This window comes from Panthera leo, chromosome E1, assembly GCF_018350215.1.
Source record: "Panthera leo isolate Ple1 chromosome E1, P.leo_Ple1_pat1.1, whole genome shotgun sequence".
Taxonomy (NCBI): Eukaryota; Metazoa; Chordata; class Mammalia; order Carnivora; family Felidae; genus Panthera; species Panthera leo.
Window position 1 is genome coordinate 19,099,650 of NC_056692.1, and position 25,262 is coordinate 19,124,911.

At 35.8% G+C, this 25,262-nt stretch overlaps 1 protein-coding gene across 9 annotated transcripts in view; it reads left to right on the forward strand.

Annotated features, from left to right (window-relative positions):
* The window catches only part of NF1 (neurofibromin 1), a 317,585-nt gene that overhangs the window by 123,037 nt on the left and 169,286 nt on the right, over positions 1-25,262 (forward strand). For all 9 annotated transcript variants that reach the window (XR_006196423.1, XM_042915411.1, XM_042915410.1 and 6 more), the window contains exons 3-8: positions 663-746; positions 4,029-4,219; positions 10,872-10,978; positions 18,432-18,499; positions 18,751-18,826; positions 19,528-19,685. Coding sequence is in view for 8 of the 9 variants with exons in the window: in XM_042915411.1 (XP_042771345.1) it covers positions 663-746; positions 4,029-4,219; positions 10,872-10,978; positions 18,432-18,499; positions 18,751-18,826; positions 19,528-19,685 (684 nt within the window). In the remaining variant the exon portion in view is untranslated. The remainder of the gene's footprint in view (positions 1-662; positions 747-4,028; positions 4,220-10,871; positions 10,979-18,431; positions 18,500-18,750; positions 18,827-19,527; positions 19,686-25,262) is intronic.

Below are 25,262 nucleotides of genomic sequence, written 5' to 3' on the forward strand. Positions count from 1 at the left end.
CATTTAAGATTTTGTGGATCTCTTCTGTTGCAGTGTGTGGGGCATGGTGATAGGATGTTCCTTATATAAATATGTGGCTGTGTTCCCAGTTAGATGAAAATATTTGAATATTTGGAACCTTCTTTTCAAAAACAAAAACAAAAGCAGTATTGTGATATTGGTATTCATTTAGTGCTTACTGAATAAACTGACTTTTGGAAACCATAGTTTCTTGTTGGTAAATAGCATAGTATTAAATTTAAGGATAGTGAATGCCTAAAATTCACTGTAATTGGTATTATAGTATTTTGTTCCTGTAAGAATTTAGACTTTGATTATCTTGTGGCATTGAAGTTAAATGTTCAATTCAAGATTCTGGCTCAGATCTATATGTATTTCTAAATCCTATGTATTTTTAAAGTATAAGCAAAAGTTATTTTCTTTTACTGTTACAACACTGATGACAGACTGTAATAAATGCCAGCATTTTCATTTGCCTGGGAATATACTTTGAGCATTAAGATAAAATAGAAATAATAGATTTAAATACAGTCTAATCTGGGAGGTAAAATGGAAAACATGATTTCTTTTTTTCTTAATCCTTTGTCCCTTTTCAGATATGTGCTGATTTGTAGTAGGGAACAATAGCCAACTTTTAGTGTTGTGAATATCTTTTCTTTTAGAGAATATTTGGAGAAGCTGCTGAAAAAAATTTATATCTCTCTCAGTTGATTATATTGGATACACTGGAAAAATGTCTTGCTGGGGTAAGTAAATCTAAAATAGGCAGATTTTGTGAATTCAGTTTTGAGAATGATCCGATGTACCACAATGTATACGGACAAGAAAAGTCCTATGGATTTTTTTTTGCCTAAGACATATGAATACGAATTTTGTTAACAGAGTTAACAGAGTGCAGACAAGTTTTCAAGAGAAACTTATTTTCTTATCTTTTGTAAATAGATACTAAGTTTATTTGTAAAGTGTTAAGCTTGAGCCACATATCTGTTTCAGGTTTTTTAGAGGAGGTTATGAAAAAAGCCACCATTTGACTCACTTAATTTCTCCAGATATTGTTAGGCCTGCAGCATTGGTTAGCTGTGAAAAAATGTGACAGGAAGACCAGGAGGAACCTTGTCTCTTTCCCCGTTTTAGTATTTTATCTGATTTTAGGGCTTTACTTTTCAAATCTATATAAAAGGAGACTTTAAAAAATTATAACTATTGCTGATAGATCCTACCTGAAGAACACTTGTTATATGTACATATGAACATACAAACTAGATATGGGGAGGAGTCGTTGAGTACAAAACAGTTCTTTCTTCGGTTTCTTCTGAATAGTTACCTCATTATGTTTCAACCATGACTTAATTAGAATTTGTCAAGAATATTTTCGTTGTATAAAGCAAGGTGTTTCTGTACTTCAGCAGCCGTAATTCTTACCGGAACATGGTAGGAGCTACCTTCATTTTAAATGTCTGTTCACTAAATATTAGAGTTTAAATTTTTATATTCTCTCTTCTTTGGCACATCTTTTGCCTTTATTCAGAATTGCTTCTGTATTCTACATGCTACAGTTTTCTGTGGTAAACCTTGTTGGGAGGGACTTGGAGATGAGGACTGATTGTGTGGTTGAGAAGAGAGGGAATGGTCAGCAGTGCTGGAGGAAGGGGTAGAGTATGGAGTTGGAAAAATAATTACATTCATTCCACTGTACATCCTGAGAAAAGAGACATGTTTAACACTATAGGCCACCAGACCTCAGCATAATGTTTTAAACTTTTGTTGACCCTTGACCGTATTCCAAAATTGTCAGACAGTGTTAATAAGTTTTCTACTTAAATTGAGGGTACGCTAGTTCTGTTTTTAGCTTGGTGCTTTCTATTAATTTGTGGTGTGCTGTGGTTCATTTGTAAATGGAGTGAAAGAGCAGAAGCACTGTTAAATAGGATGATGTAATTGTGAAGATGGACAGTTTAAACTTACCCTGAATCAGTTCTCTGTATTTGTCTTGTTGCTTTGATTGTAAATACCAGTATATGAGCCATATCCGTGTTTGAATGGAGGTCCCATAGCTCTTCTCTGTTAACCTTTATAACTGAGAGGTAATGGTCAATGTATTTTGGAGAATGATTACTGCTGGTATTGGCTCTTGTTTAATGGATACTCTTTGGAGATCGCCTAACTGAAACTCTAATAAATGGGCATGGTATAACTTATATAATACATAAAATATATGTTACTTTGTTCTATTGAAAATGTATACATTTTTTTCATTGAATTTACAATTAAAAAACAATGCTATTCATATCATCGAACAGTTGCGTTTTTCGGAATTGCCTTCAATAATTTTATAGTTGTCTGTTGATTTTCATTTTTAGATTGAAGTAAGTTGAGGTAGTTTAAGAAGAACAGCCTACAAGTGCATGTTTATCATATAAGTAGTTGAAATAACTGAATGAAAATGATCAAATATTTACGAAAATCATATGAGTAAAATTTTGTAGAATTTGAGGAATCTTTGTTCCTACATGTATGACCATTATTCAAAAGATTGCATACTTCTGTAATTATTACTTGTTTATTAATTGGAGTTTCAACATTTCTCTTGTTTGATTGGCCTATAAGATATAGGCGTCGCCACTTGAATTTTGCAGGGTTTTATGATGTCTCTTTATTTGCTGTCCATATTTTTCAGTGTGTTTACATCTGAAAACACTTGGATTACAATTAAAGAATCAAGCATAGCACACAGTTGTCCAAAATTTTGCTCTTGGTCATCATGCTTGGTATATCAAAATTGTCATTCTTACATGAATATTAGCTGTTAGGCGATACGGAACAGTATATCTGCAGGATAGCTTCTCTATTGGTTATTTTGCTAATTATAGACATTTCCTTTATAAAGTAGAGATCTTGGTGTTAACACCAAAATTATCAAGCTTGGTGTGTCATTAATATTGGGACCACCTGGCATTATGTGCCCCTGATTTGATACAATATGTACTTTACTGAATTACCTGACTGTTTAATCTGAATCTAATCAGACTATTAGATTTAGGTCCCAGCTACAGAAAATACAGTAACTAGAAAGACAAGGCACACTACTAAGAAATAATCGAATCAACAATATGGAACATTTTCTAAGGCCCATTTTCTTAAATCAATGTTATGGAAAGTAAAAATGAAGTATAAGGAGTGTGTGGTGGGGAGAGATTGTTTTAGAATAAAGAGAATAAAGGAATCATGCTGCAATCATCTGAACCTTTTTTGGGTCCTGACTAAATTAAAAAGAAGCTATGAAAGACATTTTGGGGGCAGTTGGGGAAATTTGAATATAGATTGGGTATTAGCTGATACAAGGGGAATTGTTTTTTATTTTTGTTTTTGTATTTTTGTTCTTTGATGTGATTGTATTGAAGTTATATTGGAGAATGTCCTTATTTTTGAGAGATGCTAAGGTACCTATGGACGAAGTGTTACAATGTTTGTAACTTTGAAATGGCTCAACCAAAATAAAATTATTTGTAATAAGTACATATCTATGTGTTTTAGGCAGTCCTCTAAAAGGCAGGTGTGATTGCCCATCCAGGAATGTATTTGGATTTGAGACAGATGACACAATGCACTCAAAAATGAATATGAATAAAGTTTTTTTAGAACTCATAATAAACTTGGGATTCCCAGGAGTGGGAAGGCTTATTATGTAGGGAATTGGTGAACAGGGAACAAACAGGACTAGTGGTGGTGGTGGTGTGGGGGATGATGCTGGGGAGGATGGATGGGAGCCTTTATTGTGACTCAGAGGTCAAAGATGGAACCATTCTCTTTATTAGACTAACTATAGGTGGATACAGCAAACACGATGAAATATTAACAATTGTTGAATCTAGGTGATGAATGTATTATTGTATTGAACCACGGTATGAATATATCATTGTCCACTATTGTATTTCAAGTCTAATGTATGCTTGAAAATTTTCATAGCAGAGAATCTTTACATGTAAATTTAAGAAAGTTATAGAATTATGTGATTATTTCTATTTTAGCAACCAAAGGACACAATGCGATTAGATGAAACGATGCTGGTCAAACAGTTGCTGCCAGAAATCTGCCATTTTCTTCACACCTGTCGTGAAGGAAACCAACATGCAGCTGAACTTCGGAATTCTGCATCTGGGGTTTTATTTTCTCTCAGCTGCAACAACTTCAACGCAGTGTTTAGTCGCATCTCTACCAGGTTAGTGTGTAAATCTACATAGGACTGTTGCAAGTAATAAACTTTTAGAAGTTTTCTTTTGTCTGCATAAAAACAAAAAGTTGACAGAAATGAATTTGACTTGGGCTTTTGTATAAATTTTATGCATTGATTTCTTTGAAAGTTTTATTGTGCAACATTGTGATATTGATGTGTACAATTGTGAGTACTGTTAGGGGGTTGAAAGTCCAAATTTTAGGATGATACATCACCCATAATTAGGTTTTTGTTTTTAACACTAGGTATGAGGTTTTGGTTGGCCTTTCTAACATTTTGTTCCTTTAAATGGAATTAGCTAATCAGATAGAATAACTGATAAGAGTAGTCAGAATTCCAGTGACCTCCCAGCTCTGTTCTTTATCACAAGATTCTAAGTTACCAAATGAAAACAAAACCTAGCAATATGGAAGCACAAGGAAGTAAGTAATTTGCAAAGTAGACTTCTCCAGAAAGTGGACTGTGTTCTAAGTGTATGAATTGTAAAAGCTCCTTTTTTTTTTTTTTTTTTTTTTTTTTTTTTTAGTATTTACAGCAAATGTGCTGTTTTATTCTCATAGTATCTGTGAAATGTAGGTGATACTTCCCCCAGTTTACAGATAAGCAACTAATACCCAAAGAATTTATCAAGGCGGTATGTCAAACCACGGAGGACCCAAAATTTTTAAGTCAGACTGGTCAGAGTCTATTAGGTTCGTTATATTAGACTGCTACTCTAAACTTCCATTTTAACCATATTTTTACTGTTGTGCTTCAAGTTTATATGATAAATATTATTTAAGCTTTTACTGATAAAAATCACTATGTGATATGCTATAGATGGGAAGAAATTGGTGTATAGATGGTGCTCTATGGACTAGAATTATAACTGATGGTAGCAGGTAATTCTGGAACTTGCTTTCTTACCAATGATTTGCCTGTCGTATACAAGTACAGTCAAATGGGTCCTTAATTATGTTTGTTTATTCTTTGTTTACTGGTACATCTTTTATCTTTTGACTTGTCTGTGTTGTGTGAACAGCAGGCTTCCATTAGTCAGCTTTGGTCATTGTTCCGTTGTTTTCCAACAGGTGTGAATGAGAACATACATCATAATTAGAAAATTTGTGCTGTAGTGTTTTGAGGACTTGGCTAACTTCAAAATCTTGCCATCTTTTTAAGAAATACAACATTTTTATAGTCATGATGCTAGGCCATAATATTCTTCAGTCCCTCTTCAGAACTGGTGCAAAGAAAATTAAAATTTTGTTCAATGGTGTGGTGTAATAAGATTGATAATATTAGGTAATGTTTATTCAATAGAAAATTGTCTTCATGAAATTTTTTGAGTGGTAACATTTTATATTCTGAGTAATATTAAACTAGATGAAGTAGCAAGGTAACTGACGCCTAGGGAATAGGTGGTGTGAAATTGTAAAAGACAAAAAACAAAACCCCTTCTTTGTTTAAATGATGACTGTACCAGCTTATTATTTGAAATAATCTTACATTGAAGGTAGAAAATTATCAAAAGAATAAAATGTTTTTAGCATATCCAAGTATGAGTTGCTTTATAAAGCACAGCAAATATGCCACCTTTTAAAAAGTTGAGAAATTTTCTAGTCACCCAAAGGTTTCATTTTATAGGATTTTGCAGCATTAGCACATGTAAATATGTAACACATGTAAATATGCTTTTGTGTATTTTCCAAACCTAGTTCACAGTTTCCAGAAGAGAAGTTAAATGTCTCCAAAATAAGCCAGTTTCTTTAGCTTTCAGGGGGCAGACTGCTCAGAAATGGGATCTGTGAAATACATGTTTCAGACGACTGCGTTTGCTGTTTAATTTAGCTTGTGCCAGACATAGGAGATGATCTTGTTAGAAGACCACTCACCTAAAAGACCATTCTGATGGTTTAATTTAGATACAGATATCTTATGACATTGCTGTCATAGCATTAGGTGGCTTAAAATATGCAAGTGACTAGAATGGCAGTTTCTTTCTGAAGATTGAGTTTATATGTCATATAAATTAAATGGACCAATATCATGAACATTTGTTTGACTATTCTGCCTGTCCACAGATGTTTCTCTTTTAGGCTTAACATTAGCTTTTGATATTTCTTTTTTCTTTTTTTTTATGTTTGTTGATTTGTTTTGAGAGAGTGTGAAAGAGTGGAGGAGAGGAGAGGCAGAGAGAGAAGGAGAGAGAGAATCCCCAGCAGGCTCCTCACTGTCAGTGCAGAGCATGATGCAGGGCTTTAGATCATGACCTGAGCTGAAATTGAGTCTGGACCCTTAACCAACTGAGCTACCCAGGTGCCCCTAGCTTTTGATATTTCTGTCCTTTGATTTTTTTTTAGGGGAATATGGACTACAGATCTTAAGTTTATTATTCTGCTGAAGTATATACATGTTCTGTGGCTCATAATACTCTTTGATGTAGAAGATCAGCTGCTTTCTCCACAGAATTGTTGCACACTCGTAATAGATCTAATTGCTTTGTAGTGGGAGGGTCCTGTGGAATATCTGATTTGACAAACCACCAGAAGCAGAAGACTCAGTGATTTTTTTTAAAGTTTATTTATTTAGAGAGAGAGAGAATGAGTGGGGAAGGAGTGGGTGGGTGGGGGGGGACAGAGGATACAAAGCGGGCACTGTGCTCATAGCAGAGAGTCTGATGTGGGGCTCAAACTCACGAACTGTGAGATCATGACCTGAGCTGCAGTCAGATGCTTAACTGACTGAACCACCTAGGCACCTCAAGACTCAGTGATTTTAAAAGTTCTATTTGGGGCGCCTGGGTGGCTCAGTCGGTTGGGCGTCCGACTTCGGCTCAGGTCATGATCTCACGGTCCGTGAGTTTGAGCCCCGCGTCGGGCTCTGTTCTGACGGCTCAGAGCCTGGAGCCTGTTTCAAATTCTGTGTCTCCCTCTCTCTCTGACCCTCCCCCGTTCATGCTCTGTCTCTCTCTGTCTCAAAAATAAACAAACATTAAAAAATAAATAAATAAATAAATAAATAAATAAATAAATAAATAAATAAATAAAAGTTCTATTTGATTCTTTTACAAATCTTTTTTTTTTATGGTTTCTTATTCTTCTTAATAATTTTAAATTTCTTATATGACTATAATAACTTAAAACATACTTATTTTATATTCTCTTAAGATTGATCTCATAATGCTTGTATGTGCCGACTCTCATTCACAGTGAATGGTTTCCTCTCTCTTTTGTGAACTTGGATTGCAAAGTCATCTTTAGTGCACATCTCTATTTTCTTTGGGGATCTCTTGCAGCCTGGAGCTGTGGGAGTGTCCTAGTGATGGTTTTTGCATTTACATTTGTTTTTGCCAAGTACCCAGCTCTGGCCTTATTTTTTTGGTTAATTTCTCATCCCTGGATTGTATTGATAGTATAAATGTGGACCTCAAACCCTTATCAGGTAACAGCCCTGGGTGACTTTTTCCCCTACCCAAAACTTAGCCAGAGCAGATAGACATCTTGTGCTGGTAGATTTTTTTTTTTTCCCCCTTCCACCCTTCCTTCATTCTTTGACTCTCTCTGTGCAACCTTCTTTTAAGGAAGTGCATAGTTCTTGCTAGTCTTTTGTTTTTTCCAGGACCCCAGTTCTACTCCCTGCACTATTAAGGTATAAGATTTTGTATTCAGTCCCATGTAGATGTTAGACCAAAACCCCTAGGGTAAGGAGAGGAAAAAGCCTACCCACCTTTGTGCTTCCTTTGTTGCAAGATAAGACCATGTCTTCAAAATCATCTCTGGTTTTCATTTTCCTCTTCATTTCTGGACCTGGGTGGATGGGTGGTGGTTGGGGCGGGGGGTGGGGGGGGTTGTTTTCATTAATTTCTATATATTTAATTTATATATATTTTTTTAATTTTTATGTTTATTTTTGAGAGAGAGAGAGAGAGAGAGAGAGAGAGACAGCATGAGTGGGAGAAGGGCAGAGAGAGGGAGACAGAATCTGAAGCAGGCTCCAGGCTCTGAGTTGTCAGCATAGAGCTCGATACGAGGCTGGAACCCATGAACCCTGGGTTAATGACCTGAGCCGAAATTGGACGCTTAACTAACTGAGCCACCAGGGGCCCCTATTTTAAATTTTTAAAATTTACTTGTTTTTGAGAGAGAGAGAAAGAGAGAGAGAGAACGAGAACATGAGTGGGGGAGGGGCAAAGAGCAAGGGAGACACCGAATCTGAAGCAGGCTCCAGACTCCAAGCTGTCAGCTTGAACTCCAGAACTGTGAGGTCATGACCTGAGCCAAAGTTGGATGCTTATCTGACTGAGATACCCAGGTGTCCCTCTTTTATTTCTATATACTTTAAATATCTTTTTGTTGTTATTCAGTTTATCTGGTCTTTCTGGATGCTTTAATGGTAAGTTTTCCATTTTGCTTCTTTTGCTCAAACTACCCTTTGATTTCTGTGCTTCAGAAATGACAGTTAAGCTTCAGAAAACACCCCTTTCCTATGGAAATACTGGGCTGTATAAAGAATTAAACTTTTCTTCCATTTTTCACAAATAACCGCAAGAGTCAGCTTTTCAAAAGTTGGTGTTGCTGATTTATTAATTTGTGTTTCCTAAGGAATCCTATTCCATATTTCCTAGACTCTTTGCAGCAGCCATGGAATTTTTAGCATGTAAATCAGTATTGAGGACCCTCTTATTCCCAGTGTGAACTGCTAAGCTTTTCTCACCCTGATGATATGAAGAGCGTTAGTGTAAGTGCTTGGAATAGTTTTAATGTTAGCTATACATCCGCAGACTAAAGTGAGTGGAAGAGGAATTTGCAAAGGAAGGAATCGATTGATTTTATATTTAGCAACTGAAGGTTTAGTATGGTGAGTAATGCCAGTTTAAGATTGCATTAAAATGGTTACAATCCCAGTTAATACTATAAATAAGATTTTGTAGTATTTGTGCTTTTTCACCATCTCCCTGCAGTTACAAACATTAGTAATTCCATTTATCTGCTTACATTTTGATATCTATTAATTGAAATAATGAATATGCCTCATTAGGGAGCACAATTCAATAGATTGACAATGTCAGCTTTTGAAAAGCTGACTTCTATGGTTCTTAGTGAAAAATGGAGGAGAAATTTTTATTAAGACTTATGTGAATTTTTTTATCAGTTTAAAAATATCTATATTTGTTGAGTGTTAAATTTTTCTACATTTGTGATAACTTCATATTTAAGGGAAATTTTGGGGGTTTAGAAAGATTCTTGCCTTTATAGGAATAAGTTCGTGAAGGAAGGACATTAATCAAATAATCACATAAATACACACACAGATTGTGAAAATTGCAAGGACTAAAGGCTTACTCATTTTTTCAATACAAAGTAAATGTATCTTATAAATGTAGATAAAATATCATTCATGTTTCTTTTTTAAAATTTTAATTTATTTTTTTTAAATTTATATCCAAGGTAGTTAGCATATAGTGCAACAATGATTTCAGGAGTAGATTCCTTAATGCCCCTTCCCCATTTAGCCCATCCCCCCTCCCACAAACCCTCCAGTAACCCTCAGTTTGTTCTCCATATTTATGAGTCTCTTCTGTTTTGTACCCCTCCCTGTTTTTATATTGTTTTTGTTTCCCTTCCCTATGTTCATCTGTTTTTGTCTCTTAAAGTCCTCATATGAGTGAAGTCATAGGATTTTTGTCTTTCTCTGACAAATTTCACTTAGCGTAATACCCTCTAGTTCCATCCACGTAGTTGTGAATGGCAAGATTTCATTATGATTGCTGAGTAATACTCTGTTGTATGTATGTATGTGTATATATATATATATGTGTGTGTGTGTGTGTGTATACATATATATATATACACACATATATATATACACACACACACACATATATATATATATGTATATGTATATACACACACACACCACATCTTCTTTATCCGTTCATCCATCGATGGACATTTGGGCTCTACATATTTCGCTATTGTTGATAGTGCCCATGTTTCTGAAGTTTAGCTGATGTGATCAGAAGTTAATAAAATTTATTTTATAATTTAAAATTTGAATTAAAAAATTTTTGTTAAAGAAAAATTTCAAAAATACACCTAACACAGAGAATAGTATTTCAAATACCTAGGCATCTTTGCTTCACCAGTTATCCACATGCTATGATTTTTTTAAAAATAAAAATTATATGTATTTAAGGTATACAATGTGGTGATTTGGTTTGGTATATACACAGTGAAGCCTATGGTTTCTTTCATCATATCCCTTGAATTAATTATGTACCTTTAAATTTTATAAGAAATATTTAATGTTGGGGTGCCTGGGTGGCTCAGTTGGTTGATGTCTGACTTCAGCTCAGGTCATGATCTCATAGGTTGTGGGTTTGAACCCCGCATCGGGTTCTGTGCTGACAGCTTAGAGCCTGGAGCCTGCTTCCAGTTCTGTCTCCCTCTCTCTCTGCCCTGTCCCTGCTCATGCTCTGTCTCTCTCTCTCTCTCTCAAAAATAACTAAACATTAAAAAAAATAATAACTATTTGTTGTCTTATTTTTGTATGTATATTTTCTCTTACAAATTTATCATTGGGGTGAGAAGAATCTGTTCAGTTCAGAATTTTAGACTTTCCTTAAGATAAATTATTTTTGGTTTTTACTTTTCAGGTTACAGGAATTGACTGTTTGTTCAGAAGACAATGTTGATGTTCATGATATAGAATTGTTACAGTATATCAATGTGGATTGTGCAAAATTAAAACGACTCCTAAAGGGTAAGTGTAGATGTATATCTGAAACTAAACACTGTCGGTGAAAAGCCAGTGTTTTGAATGTACAGGTTTTTTGTACTAACTGTGTTGAACTGGAACATCAAAGTGGATTTGATACTGCACATATCCTTGTGAAATGGACAATAATGCTTAATGGTTCAAAAATTTTTGAGCCTTTGAAAACAAAAAAAAATGCGTATCTTAATTCTTGGCAATGGAAAGTTTTGTTCAATCATAATTTTTGCTTTAACAAAGAGAGCATAAAGGTGCTGTTACTTAATTTTTCTAGAATTTCATTACTTAAGGATAGCCATAGGTTATCGAAATTACCTGTTTAGCTGTTATAGTGCTAAAAGCAGGTAGTTTAGCAGGATATCAAAGTGTCATTACAGAATGGAACCAGAAGATTGTGATCTTATGACAAGAGGAAGAATTGCGTCAGGAATCTCATTTCTGACATTTGTGTTTTCAGATCTTTTAATGACTTTCTGACTTTATAGCACTATCAAGTCTCTTATCTTTCCAGTGCCTTTTGCTTCCTTGTGCATTTCAGTTATAGTCCCTGAGGATTACATCTGAAGTTATATCCATGGGGATATCACAATACTTAATATGTGATTTTGAAGCTTTGGGCAATGCTTTGTGTGATTATGTTGATGAAAATAAACAGTCACAAGGAATTGAGAGAATTTTTGTGGGAAACCTGAAAGTTAATATAAATCAAATATCAATGAGCATTATTAATAAACTGAGTATAAATACCTAAATTCATTTCACACAAATTGTTTTTAGTTTTCTGTGATATTGAATCCTGTCTAATTTAAATGCAAAACTTTATAGTATATGATTCAACTTTTTAATTTTACTTTGTGTATTAAGGAATTATGAAAAATGTTTCTAGTGTCTGACATAAAAGAAGATTTAGTTATATTAACTTTGAAAACCTCAGCAGTTCTGCAATGTCATTATCAAAACACTTTGCTTATAATTTTTTCTTTCTTTCTTTTTTTTTTTTTTCTGAGAGACAGAGAGCACAAGTTGGGGAGGGGCAGAGAGAGAGGGAGACACAGAATCTGAAGCAGGGTCCAGGCTCTGAGCCATCAGCACAGAGCCTGATGTGGGACTCCAACCCATGAACTGAGATCAAGACCTGAGCCAAAGTCGGGTGCTCAAACCACTGAGCCACCTAGGCGCCCCAGTGATAGTTTTCTTAACATTTGTTTTAAACTCAATAACTGGTTCACCAGAGATTTAAAAAGGCTATATCTATATAGATCAATACTGTAAGGCTCTGTTCTATCTCTATTACCAATTTTAGGTCATTACTATTATAAAACCAAGCAACAATTAAATCACTTTCAGTAACTTTAATAAAGAAAGAAAAATGGATCATTTTAGCTTTTATGTTAAGTGTGTAGCAGTTGTTTTAGACTATAATAAACCACAAATCAATTCACAGTTGAAATTTTAAGATCTTAGTATCTATCAGTAAGCATTAAGAAGTTAAGGATGATAAAATTTAGAGATTTTCTTTCCATATAAAATTTCAGAAGTATATGTGGTTTTGTGGTTTTTTATAACTGTTTAGGGACATTTCAGAAATAATCTAGGGGACAACTGGGTGGCTCAGTCGGTTAAGTATCCAACTTCGGCACAGGTCATGATCTCGTGGTTTGTGAGTTCAAGCCCCAAGTGGGGCTCTGTGCTGATAGCATGGAGCCTGCTTGGAGTTCGTTCTCTCTCCCTCTCCCTTCTCCCTCTCCCTTCTCCCTCTCCCTTCTCCCTCTCCCTTCTCCCTCTCCCTTCTCCCTCTCCCTTCTCCCTCTCCCTTCTCCCTCTCCCTTCTCCCTCTCCCTTCTCCCTCCTCCCTTCTCCCTCCTCCCTTCTCCCTCCTCCCTTCTCCCTCCTCCCTCCTCCCTCCTCCCTCCTCCCTTCTCCCTCCTCCCTTCTCCCTCCTCCCTTCTCCCTCCTCCCTCCTCCCTCCTCCCTCCTCCCTCTCCCTCCTCCCTCTCCTTCCTTCCTCTCCCTCCTCCCGCCCTCTCTCCTTTCTTCCTCTTAGTCTCTCTGCCCTTCCCCCACTTGTGTGTGTGCACATGCATTCTTTCTCTCAAAAGAAATGAATAAACTTTATGAAAAAATTTTTTTAAAAAAAGAAATCTAGATCTGGTTGTCCAGGAGTAGGTATTTGTTTAAAACCTCAGGTTTCATAGAGATGTTTAATCTGTAATAATTAATTTAAATGGTTCTCCATATTCAAATAAGAGAAACTAATTGTGTGAATAAATGACTCTTTTTATTGTGGTAAGTCATCCCCATTGGAATACAGCCCCCTCGTGAACATAAATTTAGGGTTTAACTGATAAATGTGTAAACTATAAAAAAAACAACAACCAATGTTAAATAGGCAGCAAAAGATGGCTCTAGGTGACAATGGTGAAAGGACTGGAAACTTCCTGTAATATGAATAGTAAAATTAGTAATGTGGTTTTTTTTTTGTTCAGTTTTTTTAGTGTTTATTTTTGAGAGAGAGAGAGAGAGTGCGAACAGGGGAGGGGCAGAGAGAGATGGAGACACAGAATCCAAAACAGGCTACAGGCTCTGAGCTGTCAGCGCAGAGCCTGACATGGGGCTCGAACCCATGAACCTTGAGATCATGACCAGAACCTAAGTCAGACATTACGTAACTGACTGAGCCACCCAGGCGCCCCAGTAATGTGTTTTAAATTCACTCCAACAGCATTTGTTGAGAAATTGTGTGCAAGAAACCATGCTAAGTGCTAGGTTTACAAAGATTAATAAAACATCTGTCTATATGGAGTTCATGACCTGGTTTATGAGGGAAATACATTATCAAAGTATTTGCAAAGTAAGGTGCCAAACACAAATAGGTGAGCATAACATGAGGGAAGAGGTATGTGTTTGGGGGTGGGAGCTGTTAAGAGGAAAAGCACAAGATAGGGAGGTGTAAGAGTAGGCCAGATCGTATTAATAAAGGCATGGTGATGTTTATTCCATGTTCATCATGGGCCACATATCATCCTATGCAGTTTAATGCCTTTTGTCATCAATGCTTACGGTGACCCTATGAAGCAAATAGTATTATCATTCCCTATGTAGATAAGGAAATTGAGGCTTAAGTAACATTTCCAAGGTCAGACAGCTAGTGAGTGGCAGGGTTAGATTCATTTCACATCTGCTCATTTCTAGAACCAAGTGTTACACCATTGTGCTTATGGATTATGTGACTTTATTTTAATGGCCATGGGAAATGATGGAAAAAAAGGTTTAAGGTGGGATCAAGCTTTTATTTTAGATATACCACTTTGCTTGAAATTTGCAGGATGCCTTGGTAGAAGGTTGTATGAGCTTTTGGGACTTGGTCGTATGAGTGAGGAAGAAATGTGAGTGAGAAATGAAGGTAATGCAGGTCTGGATGGAATGGGATAGGGTGGGCATCAATTTGATAATGGTATTTGGGAAGTAGAGTGCACAAAATACATAAAATACATCACCTGGCATTTGGTGATTAATTTAGATACATGGGGTTAAAGAGAAGTATCACCAAGTATTACAGAATAAGCTGATTAAAGCAAGAAAGGAGAGGAGAGGTTGATGACAGCATGGAAGGTAGCCAGGAAAATGACAAATTTAGATTGACATTTATTGACTTTGAGGTGTGGGTAGGCTGTCCAGTCAGAAACTTGTAGAACTAGAGTAATAAGACATATACAGAGGCACCTGGGTGGCTCACTCGGTTAAGCGGCCAACTTCGGCTCAAGTCATGATCTCACAGTTCGTGAGTTTGAGCCCCACGTCGGGTTCTTTGCTGACTGTTCGTAGCCTGGAGCCTGCTTCAGATTCTGTGTCGCCTTCTCTCTCTGCCCCTCCCCCATTTGTACTTTGACTCTCTCTCTCTCTCTCTCTCTCTCTCAAAATAAGTAAACATAAAAAATTAAAAAAAATATACATTGGAATTGAGAATAGACTACTGTGTACAACACATTCAAGCTGTCGTAAAGGTAAGGTTAACGAACTTGGAAGGCACAAAGGCTCAAGAGTACTGTGAAGTCTACTGCCATCATCTGGAAATCAGAGGAGAGCAAGAGCAAAGAAAGTTGGAGGGATGCATTTTAAAACTGACTTAGAGAGTAAGTCACTCACTCGCAAGTCCAGAAAAATACGACATTTAAATTATATACACAGTTTTATTACTTGAAAACTCATCTCTGTCTTAGAAATATACTTATGTAAATATGGTAAGTACCTGTGTCCCTTCATTAAAAGTCCATAAGGGGCAACAAAAACAAAAATAAACAAGAGAGACTACACCAGATTAAAAGCTTCTGTACAGCAAAGGAAACAGCAACAAAATGAAAAGGCAACCGACTGAATGGGAGAAAAATATTTGCAAATTGTATACTGGGAAAAGTTAATATACAAAATATGTAAAGAACTCATTCAACTCAATAACAAAAAAAATGTAATTAAAAAGTGGGCCAAGGACCTGAATAGATGTTTTTGTAAAGAAGACGTATAGGTGGCTAACAGGTACATGAAAGGATGTTCAGCATCACTAATATCAAGAAAATGCAAATCAAAACCACGCTGAGATATCTCCTCACATCTCTTAGAATGGCTTTTATCAGAACAACAAGAAATAGTAAGTGTTGGTGAGGATGTGAAGAGGAAATCCTTGTACACTGTGGATGGGAAGGGAAGTCAGTGCAGCTGCCATGCAAAACAGTATGGAGGTGCCTCAGAAAGTTCAAGGTAGAACTACAATATGATCCAGCAATTCTGCTTCTGGTTATTTATCCAAAGAAAATTAAAACATTGACTTGAGGACATATATGCACCCCATGTTCATTGCACTATTATCTTATACTAGGGAAGATAGATACAGAAACAACTTAAGTATCCATTGACTGATGAATTGATGAAGAAGATATATATATATATATATATATATATATATATATATATTTAAAATGTACATATGTTTATATATTTATATAAAATATAGTATATATAAATATGTAAAATATAAAATATGCTTTTATATTTATATATAAAATATTAAAATGTTTACATATGTTACACATATAATATATAAGGTGGAATATATATATTATATATATTGAAATTGAATGTTATTCAGCCATAAAAAAGAAGGAAATCTTACCATTTGTGACAACACGAATGGACCCTAAGGGAATTATGCTAAGAGAAAGACAAATACCATACAGTCTCATTATATGTGGAATCTTTAAAAACAAAACAAAACCAAAAACAACCAAATTCATAGATACAGAGAACAGATTAAGATTGGTGGCTGCCAGAAGTGGGGGAAAGGGTCGGGGTGACGGGCAAATGATTTAAGGTGGTTAAAAAGTACAAACTTCCAGTTATAAAATAAAAAGCCATGGGGATGTAATGTACAGCACGGTGACTGTAGTTAATTGCGTATTTGAAGGTTGCTAAGAGAGTAGACCTTAAAAGTTCTCATCACAAGAAAAAAATTGTGTAACTATGTATGGTGAGGGATGTTAACTAGACTTGTTGTGACCATTTTACAGTATCTACAAATACTGATCATTATGTTGTATACCTAAAACTAGTATAATGTTGTTTGTCAATTATACCTCAATTAAAACAAAGTCCATAGGTGGAGTTCTCTGCCAAGGGACTGTTACCAGTAAAATAGTTTATAGAAGGCTCATCTTTTCCCTGTATAAATCTTTTTGTAGATGTGGACAACATTTTGATGGAAGAGAAAGTATCTAAGATATTCATATGGAGAAATGTTTAGTCTTATTTTAAAAATGCAGTCTACTATTTTGAACAATCACTTGAGCAAAATAAAAACAAATATGTTAAATGATGAAAAGGATGTGCAAGTGACAGGTTGGCAGTATTTATCAAGAGTCTTAAAAAATATTCATCTCCTCAACCAGGCAGTTCTACTTCTAGATCTTATCCTAAAAAAAAAAAAAAAAAAAAAATTAATATGGAAAAGATTTGGACATAAAGTGTTTATTGGGGTGCCTGGGTGGCTCAGTCGGTTCAGTGCCTGACTTGGTTTCAGCTCAGGTCCATCCTGGGGTCGTGGACTTGGACCCCTGTGACGGGCTCCTTGCTGGGTGTGGAGCCTGCTTAGGATTCTGTTTCTCCCTCTGCCCCTCTACCCCGCTCGTGCTCTCTCTCTCTCTCTCTCAAATTAAAAAAAAAAAGTGTTATTAGTGAGATATTGGAAATATCTTTTTTTTATTTTTAATTTTTTTCTTTTTTGAAAGAGAGCGTGTGTGCAAGTGGGGAAGGAGCAGAGGGGGAGAGAGAAAAATCCCAAGTAGTCTCCAAGCTCAGCATGAGGCCTAACGCGGGCTCAATCCCATGATCCTGGGGTCATGACCAAGCCTCGAGTCAGACACTTAACCGACTGAGCTACCCAGGTGCCCCAGTATTGGAAATACCTTAAACATATAATTGGAAAACGTTTAAATAACTTTACCCATCGACTTAAATATCCTGAAAGACAGACTATGGCTTTGAAACCCAATTCAATAATTTATTAGATCTGTAACCTCAGAAACACAATTTGCTCATCTGTAATATCTGAAAATGTTAAGATTTTGGAAGAATTAAGTGTATTAGATTGAAAATATCTGACACGTTGTAACTGTTAAGTAATAGTTACTATCATACTTAGATCGTCAAATATATGTATGAGGAATTATTAACGATACGGGAAAAATTTGGGATACTATGTGAAATGAAGAAAATAGGTTTGATTTAGCTTTTAGTGTTACATATGCACTCAAAAATGGATGGAAGAAAGTTTACCAGACTGTTAACTGTGATTCTGAACGGTAGAAGCATGGATGATATTTTAAATTCCCCTTAGATTGTTGTGTAGTTTTTGAATTTTCTACAATGACACGTGTTTTATACTTAATCAGTTATTAAAAACAAAAGAAAAAAGCAGTCTTTGAAATTCAGGGCATATTTGCTTTTCATTGAATTTTGTCTTCAGTGGACATAGCCAGTGATGTTTTTGGTTTATATTAATTGTCTTTATCTTCACATTGCTTACAAATAGTACTGGAACATGGGGCACCTGGGTGTCTCAGTTGGTTAAGCGCCCGACTTGAGCTCAGGTCATGATCTCACAGTTTGTGGGCTTGAGCCCCACATCAGGCTCACTGCTGTCAGCACAGAGCTGGTTTCTGATCCTCTGTCCTCCCTCACCTCCCTCCATACCTCCCCCTCATGTGCATGTGCTTGCTCTCTCTCTCAGAAATAAATGAATACTAAAAACAAATAATACTGGGACAAAAGTTTGTATGTAAAAGGAGTGTTGGGTGTTTTTGTTTTTGTTTTTCTTTACTAGTAGCTCTGATTTGTATTTGTGTTAACTAATTAATTTTAAGTTAATTAAAAAAAATTTTTTTTTTTCCAGAAACAGCATTTAAATTTAAAGCCCTAAAGAAGGTTGCACAGTTAGCAGTTATAAATAGCCTGGAAAAAGTAAGTTATGACCTCCTTGACATTAAAGTTTTGTTAAATTTTGGTTGTAAATGTTGCTGTCTTTACTATTTTGAGTCAAAAGTCATGACTTCAGTGGTAGTTTCACGTTAATATTTAGGAGGAATGCGTTGCAGTATTCTTATGAAGGAAATAAGAGTTTGTAATATAATTGAGGTTGTAGGACATTTTATTTACTGTACCATGAAAATATCCCTGCTTTCATATAAAAACATATGTTTTGTTATTTGTAGGCATTTTGGAACTGGGTAGAAAATTATCCAGATGAATTTACAAAGCTGTACCAGATTCCACAGACTGATATGGCTGGTAAGGATAAGAGTGACTTATGTTTTAAACTCTTACTTATGAGGTAAAAACCTACCACTTTCAAGGTCATTTTTGTTAAGGTGCTTTTATATCTTGTCCCCTGATATCAAATAGGAAATAGTATTTTTCTCTTACATTTCAAAATGACCTTCAATCCTTTTCCTTTCCTTTGAGCAAATAGTAAAAAAGGTTTGGAATGAAGCCCTAATCTCTAATTAGAGTTGTGGATAGAATATTTGATGGCTCTTCTTTATAGAGAAAGCCCTTTTTTTGTGCGCTGAAGCTTTATTTTGTATTTAGGGAGATGTGTATAAAGTGGTAACATCCTTCCCTAGAATTCTTGAGACACAGCTGTGAGGCAGAGAATACAGACTCCCGGAGAGCTTTGATGATTCCTTTTGGGAAGCCATCCAGTCTTTGTTTCTTGCGTACATCGCACTTTGCGTAAGGCCCTGCGCATTGAGACTAAACACAAGTTTGGCCATTTGACCTTTTCTAGGGTGGATCAAGATAGCTCTTTTAATACAGACAATGTAATATTTCTTGTCTGCTTCCCTGAATGAATTTAATTGTTTATGTGAACTTCCAAGTTTATCTTTTAAAAATGTGGCATTTGGGTTTTTGGTTAGTGCTGGCTTTTAATTTAATGCCAGAGATTTTCTTCTCATCTAGTAATATCATTGAATTGTATTTCCCCATAGAGTGTGCAGAAAAACTGTTTGACTTGGTGGATGGTTTTGCCGAAAGCACCAAGCGTAAAGCAGCGGTTTGGCCACTGCAAATCATTCTCCTTATCTTGTGTCCAGAAATCATTCAGGATATCTCCAAGGATGTGGTTGATGAAAACAACATGAATAAGGTGAGCAGGGCAAAATCATTTCTATTATGTCCAGATGTCAACTAGCTTATTTTAACTAAGGTGTATGTATCGCTTTGGGCTTAGCATTCTGTAAGCACTGCATTTCAGGGGACCGTTTCTAATTATGATCATTTTAGGTCTCTTTGTTCACTGGCCTTGACAGAGACATACTCATACCTAAATTTATTTGGAGGGAAGATAAATGATACCACTCAATTAAAAAGTTAAGACAGTTCTTTAGTGGGGTGCCTTGGTGGCTAAGTTGGTTAAACTTCTGACTGTGGCTCAGGTCATGATCTCACAGTCTGTGAGTTTGAGCCTAGCATCAGGCTCTGTGCTGACAGCTCCCTGTCTCTCTGCCTCTCACCCGCTCCCTTTCTCTCTCTCTCTCTCTCTCTCTCTCTCTCTCTCTCTCTCTGACCCTTACCCGCTCACACTTTGTCTCTCTCTCTCTTTCTCAAAAGTAAATAAACATGAAAAAAATAAAAAAATAAAATACAACAGTTCTTTAGTTCCATTTTTTTACCAGAGAAGACTGATACTTCTGTCAGTGTTAAACATAGTTTTTCTAATAATCATTGCACGGGTTGCCCTGTTAGAGTTCATCGGTTTTGTGTTGTGTTATTTGCATGTGCTTAGGTGTGTACCTACTTGGTGCTAATGAAATTGTCTAATAATTCATTTTAGATATTTTCAAACAGTTTTCATAGCATTTTACGAGGAAGGTAGGATGCCACATAGGCCATCTGTAATGAAATTGGTACTATAAGAACTGCTAATTTTAAGGGGCTCTTGTAATTTTTAAAAAATAGAGCAGGGGGTTAATCGTATTTTATTAGTTTTGGCAATACATTTTTTGTTTTTTTGCCACTTTGGGAGAAATACTCTTAGCTGAGTAAACATAAAATGGGCTCCCACATGACTTGCCTGTGGATGTAGATGTTCAGAATCAGCTGAATGATTCAATACTTTGTAGAAATACCAGGTAGGGAACTTATGCATTAGGTGGCTAAATAAGCGAACTTCGGTAATCCTTTAGTCTTTGATGCTATGGTACTCCACTTAGGTCTGTGTCCTCAGTTTTCCATTGGGAGGACACCATTTTTCATGCTAGGTTGTTTTGGAGCATGTCCGAAGAGTAGTTTTGGGGGATTTCTGTTTATTGGGAAAATAGAGGTAAAAAGCTACTATAAATTCAGTACTCCTTTTAAGCGAATTTATATTTGAATAATCACAGCTACATCTTTGCAGATGTTTGCTTTATTTGTGTATCTTACATGACTTTCTCATTTTCCATTGAATTGTTTGTTCTTTATTGATCTGTAAGGTGTTTTTTTTATTTTGAGAGAGAGAGAGAGAGAGAGAGAGAGAGAGGGCTCAAATGAGCGAGGGTCAGTGAGAGAGAGAGAGAGAGAGAGAAAGAGAGAGAGAAAGCAGGGCTCACCAGAAAGCAGGGCTTGTGTTCACCTGAAGCAGGGCTCAATCTCACCTGATGTGGGACTTGAACTCACAAACCATGATATCATGACCTGAGCCAAAGTCAGATACTTAATGACTGAGCCACCCAGGCACCCTGTAAGTTGTGTGTTGTCTGTACACTTTTACTTAATTTCTCTTTTTAAACTTCGTTTATGGTTTTTTGTTTGTTTCATTTGGTTTTTGCTGTTTAGGTATTTAAAATTTGTCTGTAGTCATCTCTGTCTTTTTGTCTCTTAGCTTTTTTGGTCAGACTGCTCCTACCCAAGATTTTACTTATTCATTTTATTGAGATAAAATTCACATACCATAAATATACTCTTTTAAAGCCTACAATTCAGTAGTTTTTAGCATATACAAAAAGTTGTGCAACCATCACCACTAATACCAGAACATTTCTATCATCCCAGAAAGAAGCCTTATACCTGTTAGCAATCACTTCTTATTCCTCTCTCACCCTAGCTTCTGGCGACCACAAGTCTGCTGTCACTATGGGATTTGCCTATTCTGGACATTTCATACAAATGGAATCATGTAATATGTGGCTTTTGTATCTGGAACATCTGAGATTTTTGAAATTGGCTTTTATATATTTCTTAGTACGTTTCTAGGTTAAAAAGTTTAGATTTTTAAAATCTTTCTGGATTAAAAAAATGTATTATTTATTTATTTTTTTAATGTATTCTCTTTCCTGGGCATATTAGTTATGAGCTAACCAGTGTTAATGGTTGGTTGATACGTATCCTTCCATTCATATCTACTTGCTCGTAAAAACATTCCAATGAAAATACACGTACATGCATAGACTGGTGATTATATTTTAAAATGAAATCACACACACACACACACACACATATATATATATATATATATATATATATATATTTTTTTTTTTTTTTTTTTTTTTTTTTTTTTTTTTTTTTTTTTTTTTTTTTTTTTTTCCCCCTTTAAGTACTCTCTACAGCCAGTGTGGGGCTTGAACTCATGACCCTGAGACCAAGAGTCACATGCTCCACTGCCTGAGCCAGTCAGGAGCCCCAAAATGAAATCATTTTATACACATTCTGCAGCTTGCTTTATTTACCTTAGAGTGTATCTTGGCTCTTCCTCAAAATAGTTGTTAGAGATCTAACACATTCCTTTAAGTGTTGGATAATATTCTGTTATACTGATGAGCCTCATTTACTCAACCATTTGACAGTGAATGGATGGATTCTTAGATTTTTTTCAGGTTTTTGACTTTACATTTAATCCTTAAGTAAATATCTTTGTTCATATATTTTTGTTAACTGATGCTTTTAGTTCTGTAGACTAGAATTCCAAAACTGGGATTTTGTGTGAAGGACATTTGAATTTAAAATTTTTAATAGATATTTTTAGATTTACATTTCCCAATATTTATACCATGTCACATTTTCACCAATATGAATTAGAATGCCTGTTTTTCTGCATCCTCACCTAGACTACTTGTTTTTCAGTCTTTAAGGAGGTAAAAAAGAGCATCTCATTTTATTCATTGCATTAGTGAGGTTCAGGATCATTTCTGTTTCTAGGTCATTTGCATGTTTTCTTTTGCATGTCTGTTGATTCCCCCTCCCCCCCCCCCCTTTTTTTTTTTACTAGTCTCTTATTAATTTATGAGACTGTCTATTAGTCTCTTACTGAATGATACCACATTTGATTTAGAAGAATGTTTTATTGTTCTAAATTGTTAGTTTTTTTTGAGATTTAAAAAAATTTAATTGTGGTTAGAAAATGGTGGTACGTATTTGCTTTAAAAGTGTCCTGTGGTCATCAGAGTAGAATGTATATCATTTTTTAGGGTACAGAATTTAATGTAAATGTTTAAAACTGCACTTAACAACTGATCTGTAGTTCTCGAGAACTGCTGTAGGGGCTTGAAAGTCCCCTGTGAATATGCTGGGGGAAATGCTTAGTTTAGCTGTCTGAGCTCCCCTAGCCCTCAAGTAGCAGTATGCTCTGTTAGCGTGGCAGAACTCCTCCTAATCGTTGGTAATCACGCCTAGGTCTTTATTATAAAGCAAGCAAAGAATAAACAACAAATAGAACCCTTAGCAGACTGGATTGGGCTTTTATTTACACATTGTTGACTGCAAACTATATGCAAAGTGGTTCTGTTTTTCAGTTTATAATTTTTGTTATTACTATTTTATTGTTTTTTTTTACTGTATTAGGGAAGGTAGTATAATGGCTCGCCACAATAGAACTTTATTATACTTATGAAGCGCTAATGAGCTGCTGATCTAAATAGCTCTGTGGGACGGCCCTCCTTTTTGTGGTTTCTTAGGACCTTGCACCGCAAAGACTGCCATCTTTAAAACATAGCTTCTATGGAAGTTGCTTCTGTTCTGCTAGCCAGAAGGGAAAACATGGGAAATCATCCTGAGGATTTTGATGGGCCAGGCCTGGAAACATCACACTTTCATTCACATTCCATTGGGTAGAACTCAGTCACATGGCCATATTTAACTGCAAGAGAGCCTGAGAAATACATTTATATCCCCAGGAACCAAGGAATGAAGGAATTAGGGAAGACAGAGGGAGTCAAGGATGGCTTAGACTGCTGTCTCCCTAGAATTCCCAGTTATTTCTTTATGGGTGAAGAGCTGCATTTAAAGAGTACCTGTCCACTAGGAGAATAATGTGGCTATATGTGCTGCGAGAAGGAGTGTGGAACCTTAGTTGAGCTTGAAATAAGAATAGAACTTAGAAAAGAGAAAGAGATACAGAGTTGTTCAGGCCAGGGTGATCAAGAAAATGGATTGTGTACAAATGTTAAAGGTATGTTCAGAAAAGTTGCTTAGCCTTGAAGATGGAAAATTCATGCAGGCAGTGATAAGAAATGAGGATGAAAGGCAGATGTGAATAATCTGGAAGATACTGTGAGCCAGTTTGGGTTTAAACTTTATTCTTTAGGCAATGAGGAAAAGTCCAAAGTTTAGGGCTAAAGGTGAGATATGCAAAGTAGTGTTTTTGGTTGATAAAAGGAAAGTCTAAAGTGGGAGCTAGGTCAAAATAAATAGGAGTTTAGCTTTTAAAAATTTTATTTATATTCTGGTAAAATAACCCAAAATTTATCCTTTTAACTGTCTTTAAGTGTGCAATTAAATGGCATCAAGTACACTCACAGTGTTTTGCAACCATCACCATTATCTATTCGTGAACTTTTTATGGTCCTCTTAGATTCTGTATGTTAAACAATAACTCCTCATCCCCTCCTCCTCATTAGTCCCTGGTAACCTCTATTCTACTTTTGGTCTCTTGGAATTGCCTATTTTAGGTACCTCATATAAGTGGAATCATACAATATTTGTCCTTTTACGTCTGACCTATGTCATTTAACATAATGTTTTGTAGCATTATCCGAATTTCATTAGTTATTATGGCTGAGTAAATATTCGTGTGTGTGTGTGTGTGTGTGCGTGTGTATGTATACCACATTTTGCTTATATCCTAGAAATTTCTTGTGTGCAGTGGTATTTCATTGTGATTTTGATTTGCATTTTCTTAAGTTTTTAAAAAAAGTTTATGTAAGTAATCTCTACACTCAATGTGGGGCTTGAACTCCTGACCCCAAGATTAATAGTTGGATGCTCTTCTGACTGAAGCAGCCAGGCCCCCTGATTTTCATCTTTCTAATGGACTAACCATGTTGAGCATCTTTTCATAAGCTTATTGGCCATTTGTATTTCTTTGGAGAAGGTGTCTATTAAAGTTCTTTGCCCATTTTTAAATTGAACTGTTTATTTTTTGTTGTTGAGCTGTTGGAGTTGTTTACATGTTGTAATCCCATATCAGATGTATGATTTGCACATGTTTTCTCCCATTCAGGTCATGATCTATGGCTTATGAGTTTGAGCCCTGCATCGGGCTCTGCACTGACAGCACAGAGCCTATTTGGGATTCGGTCTTTCCCTCTCTCTGGCCCTTCCCTGCTTGCACTCTCTCTCTCTCTTTCTCAAAATAAATAAATAAAAGCAAACAAACAGTAGCGTTCTCACTTTTAATTCTGGGTTTTGGTAATTTAGGTCTTCAGTCTTTTTTCTTAATCAGTCTAGATAAAGGTCTCTCAAATTTCTT